Raw genomic sequence first — 10,191 nt, 5'->3', positions numbered from 1 at the left:
GTATATTCCGTATTTAAGCTGTTATTTAATGATTATGATAATATTGCCATCTCGACAAGGGACTTGATCATAAACTCAAAGGAAACCCTACAGTTGACAAGGTCATGTAATTGTAATTCGGAACAATGAGACATATATGTTATACATCTTTGGCTTTCAAATGTTTGGGTGTGAGCGTTTTTGATGACGGTAAATCCAGAAAAGCACTTTGATCGCACACTAACTATGAAGTGTTTTATTCATCTGAGAGTAAAAATAAATGCAATCATTTGAATTATTTTTATTATTTGAATCTGATTTTTTTCTGTATACTCACTAATTATATGAAATGAAACATGTATATTTTGGTGAGGTGTTGGCATAGGACAGCGGTATACTTCTGTTTCTTTAATTGGAAATTATAATGCGATATTCTTGCAAAATATTCAATATATGTCACTAAATAGATATTTAAAAGAACGCTCACTTTAAAGTGTGAAGGTACATTACACCCAGGATCAATCAAACATGTCAGAAAACTTCCGAATATACCCTCATTTACATAGTACATTCTCAGATGTTCATTCGGTGCTGTTGGATGGTCAAGTAAAGTTCCTTCTGAAAGCAAAAGTAATTGTACTGTATAGAAACCTTAATTCTTATATGCCGTCCTTGCCCACAAATTTACTGTTTATATTCTCTCTATTTGTTTTCATTGTAGAGTATGCTAATAACAAATATACACTTTAGTAGCTTACATAAACTTTTAATTTATATTGTATATCAAAAACATCTATTTACCCTGCTTTTAGATTTTTTAACTTATTAAATATAAAAATGTAATGTACAGACTCCACGAGGACGAAATGAGAACATTTATTAGGTATTTTTGTACGCATAGACCTGTACCTGTATTTGTACTTTAGAATCGAAATAATTCCTACGATGTCCTGCTCAGTCTAAAATATCGACAAATATAATGCCTACCCATGTTAAAATGAGCACAGAGCATGACATGAAGGAATTATTTCTTATTTAATGACTGGGTTTGTGGTTTTTCAAACTGATACACCCCCTAGCCCAATGTGTTAAGGATGCAATCACAACTTAGTTGTTGGGTGTATCATTTGTTTGTTTTGTAGCGCATGTTACTGGACTTCCAGCAGAGGCGTTCGCGGCGCAATCTTTCTGATTGCGTTTAGGTCAGTTTAAAAGGAACAGTTATATTAAGTAGATATTAAATGTGTTGTTGTATGACATTGCAACATTCATATCCAAGGAGATTGTTTGGTCCTGCCCGTTCAGTCATGCTCTATAGACTTACTATTTTCCTTAGTTTTCCTCTAACGATATTAAAATATGTGACATAAAGTTCATGTATTTGATATGCAGTTGTATTGATATAGGTTTATCTCAAATCAAAGGATAATATTTAGCCCTGTACGCTTAGTCATGACTCGTTGACTTTTTGTGTTCCGTATAATTGACATGTAATAGTAGTGCTATATTGTTATTTTAAAATTTGCAATTCATTTTGTTATCGTCGTCTTCTGTTACGTCACCCGTTCATAGTTCACTTATTTCTTATTAAATATTTTTTGAATATTCTAGACGCATTTTAACCGAACAAGGCAAAAATGATATAAATACGTAATTTTCTCTTCGAATAATTCTCGTTTGGTACCAGTTTCTCCAGAAGCAACTTTTGCTTCGTCATTTTCAAATTTAAAAAAAAATGTAAGTCGAAAATATAACCGATTTTGTAAGTCGGTGGCTAATTTATCTTAAATTATACGATTAAACTATTAAAAGTTAACTGCAGTATATATGACTGACGAAAATTCTTGTGAAGTAAGTAGCAAATACTCGATTTGAGTGTAAATGTGTTAACAATAATAAATATGAATAAAACTAACTTGGTAACACATTTTCGTCATCTGTAACAATTTTCTTTGTTATAATATTGGTGGCAATTGTGAACGCTGAAGCAACATAGTACCGTCCGGGCTCAGCTATAATTCTGACGTCGTTACCAGGGAAATATTTATTCAATGAGAGGTTCACATCGTTAGCTATCTGTAAAAAGGTTCGCTGTTAATTATAACTTATATCAATGTGTTCGTAGATAGTAGATGTTTTTGTGTTCTGTTGGGTTGTTCCTTTTGAAATTTTTATACGATGATGACTGATGTGCCCATATTTTGACTATTTTGTTTGTTTTGTCTGTTTATTAATCGCATCGATGTGGATATAGCGGAGTTTGATGAGACTGTCATTAAAGTGAGAGGGTTAGCGCCGAAGAACCAGGTTTAATCCACCATTTTCTACATTTGAAAATGCCTGTACCAATTCGGGAAGGTGACGGTTCTAGTCCATTCGTTTTTGATGCGTTTTGTTCTTTGATTTTGACATGTGATTATGGACTTTCCGAGTTGATTTTCCCCTAGTTCAGTATTTTTGTGATTTTACTTTTTATATATGTGTACTTGTTAAATCAGGTAAAACTAAAGTATATGTTAATTGTCCTTATATGATACTCGCATATGTTCTTTCATTTATCATATTTGAACAAGAAGATAATGAAGTTTATGACTGATAACACATATGAATTGTAGAAAATGTTAAAGTTATCAAAGGTACCAGGATTATAATTAAGTACGCCAGACGCGCGTTTCGTCTACATAAGACTCATCAGTGACGCTCAGATCATAATATTTATAAAGCCAAACAAGTAAAAAGTTGAAGAGCATTGAGGATCCAAAATTCAAAAAAGTTGTGCCAAATACGGCTTAGGTAGTATATGCTTTGGATAAGAAAAAAGTGTCAAAATATACCATGTCCTGTCGGAGAAGGGTCGTTTATTAACTTGCTAAATGTATTGTGAGGGCCACACGCTCGAAACAAATTACAAAGCCAGGTGTACTTTAAGGACGTCCGCTTCTCTTGTTTTTCACTTTAGTCAGATATTCAGAATCCTCGGGGATTATTCATGTAGTGCAATTGAAACTATGCCCGCTATCCCCTACTTTTCATTTCATAATTTTCTCTCATATAGTTTAATAATCCATTTACACAAAAAAAAGAAAGTCAATGTTATATGTATGAAAAATCTTGACATGAACTTCATGCAACAAAACTTATTAGTAAGACAAGATCTACTTGTCAGTCGGCTCCTTATTTGATTGATTGTCATTTAAATGACGATTTCTCTGTTTTGTTTACGTTTTTTTTTGTTTTTTTATATTATCTTGAAAATTATAAAAGCATGAACAGATGGATGAATATTTTTCCCGTCTTTGTCTATTTTTATGAAACTGTAGTAAAAAGAGAGGATTTGAGAGCAAAAACCGTCAACTTGGCAAAATCTACAAACAGGTTGATATTGCTGAAATCATTGGTCAACTCATAATGTGAGTTAATGCACTTAAATAACTTTAATAGATAGATAGAAGCTTTAAGGTAAATTGATCATCAAGACAAGACCTGCAAATAGATCATCATACATGTTTAGTAGATGTATTAATCAGTTGTCTTCTTATAGTAGTAATTGTCCTTAAATGAAGATGTTTACAATTATTATGCTTTGGGCAAAAACTATAAACATATATCTAGGTGAGCGACATAGACTCTTTTGAGCCTCTTGTTATATCAAATTCATTTCATTTATAGAGCTAAACATATCACCAAAATAAGTGTCAGTATGTGTATTACTCAACAATTGCAAAAGAAGTTCAAATAAAATCTTTTAAGTAAAAATTAGAAAAAAATATAAAATTTATTGTCTGCAAATTTATTTGATTTTATTCGGTTATGTTTTATTTTATATATAGACATTTTCGTATGGTCTTTATTAAAATTCTTTATTCTATTGCTGATCCATTATTTTCTTTATATTAATTGCTTCTGTAGGAATAAAACAACGAAAAAGAAGGCCACTTAACGCTCTTGAAATTTAAACACACTAGTTTATACAACTGCTGTATAAAGGAAACTTCAAACAGGACTATGTTGAAGGCCATATGGTGACCTATAGTTGTAAATTTCTGTGTCATTTGGTCACCTGTGGAGAGTTGTCTCATTGACAATAATACCACATCTTCTCATTTTAAATATAGAAGTTTGAGAAATTAACTTCGAATTATGTGCAGTACAATTTCTACCTTTATTGTATTACTAAAATTGGACGATATTTGTTGACTGTTTGTCCCCTTGAATATTACTAGCCCAGTAAAGTCATAGATTGTTCATATGCGCATATGGTGGATTACTAACACTGGCATGGGTCGATACCTATACTAGAATGTCCGCAGACACCAAGTGTATCACCTGACAAGTAGCCGGTACTCAGCTTCTAATATTGAAATGTGAAGATTGTTTAATTGAAATTTGCTGTTATCAAATTGATGAAATCATTTTATTAACGTATCGATATCGTTGTTATCCCTTCCCTGGTATGCCTTTACTTTTTGTCGTTTTTTGTGTTGCCAGCTTTTCGACGCTTATATTACGAATAAGACAAGCCGTCGAAATCCACATCAAGTTAAGTTGACTAAATTGTGTTGACGAAAAATACTATAAATGGAAATACCTTTTTCTGGTTGATATTTGTAATCTTCAATTGGGTTACTATACCGTTACTATGTTGTTTTTAATAGCACAAACAGAATATATAATGCATCTATGCAGTGCTTCTGAACTTGCTTACTTTTAACAATAAATTAATAAAAGGTACATGCAATTTATTAAATATATACATCAATTAAGTTTGGTGATTTTCAATTCGACTAAAATTTTCGTTATACGTTGACTTTTGCTTATATTTTCAGCTGAAAACGGTACCTATATCTCTAGAAAAAAACATTCCAAGGCTTACCTTTTCAAAAGTAATATTTGTCTGCACATTTTTCTCGCCAGGAAATCCTCCACCGATGTCAAGGATGTGCATGTTGAATCCAACAGAGTGTCCTAAATCAAATACACGTCTTGACAGCTCTATCGCGGCTTCAAAAGCTCCAGCTTCTACACAGCCACTTCCAATATGAAAACTAATTTAAAAAAAACAGACTTTATCAGTGGACGAAAAATAATTATTTGTTTCTAAAACCACCTACGATTCTTTCTTAAATTTTATAATCATATCTTGGTATCTCTAATAGCGCATATTGCTTTAAATTTAGCAATTATACCTTGATATCTGTATAAGCATGATATTTTCGTTGAATTGTGGCAGAATATTTGTTTAACAAGTAAAATGCATAAGGCGACTGTCATTAAAATGATATACACTGGCTTTTTCGACACTGTTTAACTACAATGTAGGTCGTCGCAAACCGATAAAACTAAAAACCGAAATTGAAGTTGATTTATTCAAATATTTTTATCGGTAAATATATGTAGAAATATTTTCAAACAAAGAAAGCAAACCAAATCTATTGAAAACTAGTGACATTCATCTGATTGCTATGAGAAAGACGAATTTTAATTATTAAAAGTTAAGATACATCGTATTTTTGTAATAGGTTGTGAACAAGGAACAAGACTGCAAACCATTTTGGCACAGACAATCAAAAGATATCTATAAATCAACCTAAAATTTACATTCAGTCCTGACTTTCAAAAAGTAAATGTGTCAATAAACTGACCAGACAGTATTGCAGATCGACCCTCAACAATATGTTAACAACATTAAGATTTATCATTCTTACCTTATACCGATGACATTTAATTCTAATTTCTTGGCAAATTGTAGCAGTTTTAAAGCTGTCGACGGGTGACATCCGAACTTTTTCCCCAGATGATAAATGACCTTGTTGTTCGATTGTGGACTGATTCTCAGCACTAAGCTTTAATAAGAAGAGAATTCTTTTATGGAAAGGAATCAGGCAGTTTTAGTCCAATAAATATGATATGACGAAAACTCTCAATATAAATTCCATGTTTACATATATATGTAAACATGGAATTTATATTGAGAGTTTTCGTCATATCATATTTATTGGACTAAAACTGCCTGATTCCTTTCCATAAAAGAATTCTCTTCTTATTAAAGCTTAGTGCTGAGAATCAGTCCACAATCGAACAACAAGGTCATTTATCATCTGGGGAAAAAGTTCGGATGTCACCCGTCGACAGCTTTAAAACTGCTACAATTTGCCAAGAAATTAGAATTAAATGTCATCGGTATAAGGTAAGAATGATAAATCTTAATGTTGTTAACATATTGTTGAGGGTCGATCTGCAATACTGTCTGGTCAGTTTATTGACACATTTACTTTTTGAAAGTCAGGACTGAATGTAAATTTTAGGTTGATTTATAGATATCTTTTGATTGTCTGTGCCAAAATGGTTTGCAGTCTTGTTCCTTGTTCACAACCTATTACAAAAATACGATGTATCTTAACTTTTAATAATTAAAATTCGTCTTTCTCATAGCAATCAGATGAATGTCACTAGTTTTCAATAGATTTGGTTTGCTTTCTTTGTTTGAAAATATTTCTACATATATTTACCGATAAAAATATTTGAATAAATCAACTTCAATTTCGGTTTTTAGTTTTATCGGTTTGCGACGACCTACATTGTAGTTAAACAGTGTCGAAAAAGCCAGTGTATATCATTTTAATGACAGTCGCCTTATGCATTTTACTTGTTAAACAAATATTCTGCCACAATTCAACGAAAATATCATGCTTATACAGATATCAAGGTATAATTGCTAAATTTAAAGCAATATGCGCTATTAGAGATACCAAGATATGATTATAAAATTTAAGAAAGAATCGTAGGTGGTTTTAGAAACAAATAATTATTTTTCGTCCACTGATAAAGTCTGTTTTTTTTAAATTAGTTTTCATATTGGAAGTGGCTGTGTAGAAGCTGGAGCTTTTGAAGCCGCGATAGAGCTGTCAAGACGTGTATTTGATTTAGGACACTCTGTTGGATTCAACATGCACATCCTTGACATCGGTGGAGGATTTCCTGGCGAGAAAAATGTGCAGACAAATATTACTTTTGAAAAGGTAAGCCTTGGAATGTTTTTTTCTAGAGATATAGGTACCGTTTTCAGCTGAAAATATAAGCAAAAGTCAACGTATAACGAAAATTTTAGTCGAATTGAAAATCACCAAACTTAATTGATGTATATATTTAATAAATTGCATGTACCTTTTATTAATTTATTGTTAAAAGTAAGCAAGTTCAGAAGCACTGCATAGATGCATTATATATTCTGTTTGTGCTATTAAAAACAACATAGTAACGGTATAGTAACCCAATTGAAGATTACAAATATCAACCAGAAAAAGGTATTTCCATTTATAGTATTTTTCGTCAACACAATTTAGTCAACTTAACTTGATGTGGATTTCGACGGCTTGTCTTATTCGTAATATAAGCGTCGAAAAGCTGGCAACACAAAAAACGACAAAAAGTAAAGGCATACCAGGGAAGGGATAACAACGATATCGATACGTTAATAAAATGATTTCATCAATTTGATAACAGCAAATTTCAATTAAACAATCTTCACATTTCAATATTAGAAGCTGAGTACCGGCTACTTGTCAGGTGATACACTTGGTGTCTGCGGACATTCTAGTATAGGTATCGACCCATGCCAGTGTTAGTAATCCACCATATGCGCATATGAACAATCTATGACTTTACTGGGCTAGTAATATTCAAGGGGACAAACAGTCAACAAATATCGTCCAATTTTAGTAATACAATAAAGGTAGAAATTGTACTGCACATAATTCGAAGTTAATTTCTCAAACTTCTATATTTAAAATGAGAAGATGTGGTATTATTGTCAATGAGACAACTCTCCACAGGTGACCAAATGACACAGAAATTTACAACTATAGGTCACCATATGGCCTTCAACATAGTCCTGTTTGAAGTTTCCTTTATACAGCAGTTGTATAAACTAGTGTGTTTAAATTTCAAGAGCGTTAAGTGGCCTTCTTTTTCGTTGTTTTATTCCTACAGAAGCAATTAATATAAAGAAAATAATGGATCAGCAATAGAATAAAGAATTTTAATAAAGACCATACGAAAATGTCTATATATAAAATAAAACATAACCGAATAAAATCAAATAAATTTGCAGACAATAAATTTTATATTTTTTTCTAATTTTTACTTAAAAGATTTTATTTGAACTTCTTTTGCAATTGTTGAGTAATACACATACTGACACTTATTTTGGTGATATGTTTAGCTCTATAAATGAAATGAATTTGATATAACAAGAGGCTCAAAAGAGTCTATGTCGCTCACCTAGATATATGTTTATAGTTTTTGCCCAAAGCATAATAATTGTAAACATCTTCATTTAAGGACAATTACTACTATAAGAAGACAACTGATTAATACATCTACTAAACATGTATGATGATCTATTTGCAGGTCTTGTCTTGATGATCAATTTACCTTAAAGCTTCTATCTATCTATTAAAGTTATTTAAGTGCATTAACTCACATTATGAGTTGACCAATGATTTCAGCAATATCAACCTGTTTGTAGATTTTGCCAAGTTGACGGTTTTTGCTCTCAAATCCTCTCTTTTTACTACAGTTTCATAAAAATAGACAAAGACGGGAAAAATATTCATCCATCTGTTCATGCTTTTATAATTTTCAAGATAATATAAAAAAACAAAAAAAAACGTAAACAAAACAGAGAAATCGTCATTTAAATGACAATCAATCAAATAAGGAGCCGACTGACAAGTAGATCTTGTCTTACTAATAAGTTTTGTTGCATGAAGTTCATGTCAAGATTTTTCATACATATAACATTGACTTTCTTTTTTTTGTGTAAATGGATTATTAAACTATATGAGAGAAAATTATGAAATGAAAAGTAGGGGATAGCGGGCATAGTTTCAATTGCACTACATGAATAATCCCCGAGGATTCTGAATATCTGACTAAAGTGAAAAACAAGAGAAGCGGACGTCCTTAAAGTACACCTGGCTTTGTAATTTGTTTCGAGCGTGTGGCCCTCACAATACATTTAGCAAGTTAATAAACGACCCTTCTCCGACAGGACATGGTATATTTTGACACTTTTTTCTTATCCAAAGCATATACTACCTAAGCCGTATTTGGCACAACTTTTTTGAATTTTGGATCCTCGATGCTCTTCAACTTTTTACTTGTTTGGCTTTATAAATATTATGATCTGAGCGTCACTGATGAGTCTTATGTAGACGAAACGCGCGTCTGGCGTACTTAATTATAATCCTGGTACCTTTGATAACTTTAACATTTTCTACAATTCATATGTGTTATCAGTCATAAACTTCATTATCTTCTTGTTCAAATATGATAAATGAAAGAACATATGCGAGTATCATATAAGGACAATTAACATATACTTTAGTTTTACCTGATTTAACAAGTACACATATATAAAAAAGTAAAATCACAAAAATACTGAACTAGGGGAAAATCAACTCGGAAAGTCCATAATCACATGTCAAAATCAAAGAACAAAACGCATCAAAAACGAATGGACTAGAACCGTCACCTTCCCGAATTGGTACAGGCATTTTCAAATGTAGAAAATGGTGGATTAAACCTGGTTCTTCGGCGCTAACCCTCTCACTTTAATGACAGTCTCATCAAACTCCGCTATATCCACATCGATGCGATTAATAAACAGACAAAACAAACAAAATAGTCAAAATATGGGCACATCAGTCATCATCGTATAAAAATTTCAAAAGGAACAACCCAACAGAACACAAAAACATCTACTATCTACGAACACATTGATATAAGTTATAATTAACAGCGAACCTTTTTACAGATAGCTAACGATGTGAACCTCTCATTGAATAAATATTTCCCTGGTAACGACGTCAGAATTATAGCTGAGCCCGGACGGTACTATGTTGCTTCAGCGTTCACAATTGCCACCAATATTATAACAAAGAAAATTGTTACAGATGACGAAAATGTGTTACCAAGTTAGTTTTATTCATATTTATTATTGTTAACACATTTACACTCAAATCGAGTATTTGCTACTTACTTCACAAGAATTTTCGTCAGTCATATATACTGCAGTTAACTTTTAATAGTTTAATCGTATAATTTAAGATAAATTAGCCACCGACTTACAAAATCGGTTATATTTTCGACTTACATTTTTTTTTAAATTTGAAAATGACGAAGCAAAAGTTGCTTCTGGAGAAACTGGTA

General features: G+C 31.8%; 1 protein-coding gene across 1 annotated transcript in view; it reads left to right on the top strand.

The window, feature by feature from the left end:
* The window catches only part of LOC134727551 (ornithine decarboxylase-like), a 46,869-nt gene extending 36,908 nt beyond the window's left edge, over positions 1 to 9,961 (top strand). Inside the window, exons 2-4 of the mRNA XM_063591932.1 lie at positions 6,029 to 6,166; positions 6,827 to 6,998; positions 9,797 to 9,961. Coding sequence (XP_063448002.1) covers positions 6,029 to 6,166; positions 6,827 to 6,998; positions 9,797 to 9,961 — 475 coding nt within the window. The remainder of the gene's footprint in view (positions 1 to 6,028; positions 6,167 to 6,826; positions 6,999 to 9,796) is intronic.
* The last annotated feature ends 230 nt before the right edge of the window (positions 9,962 to 10,191 follow it).

This window comes from Mytilus trossulus, chromosome 8 (genome assembly GCF_036588685.1).
Source record: "Mytilus trossulus isolate FHL-02 chromosome 8, PNRI_Mtr1.1.1.hap1, whole genome shotgun sequence".
NCBI lineage: Eukaryota > Metazoa > Mollusca > Bivalvia > Mytilida > Mytilidae > Mytilus > Mytilus trossulus.
This window is presented reverse-complemented; position numbering and strand designations above follow the sequence as displayed.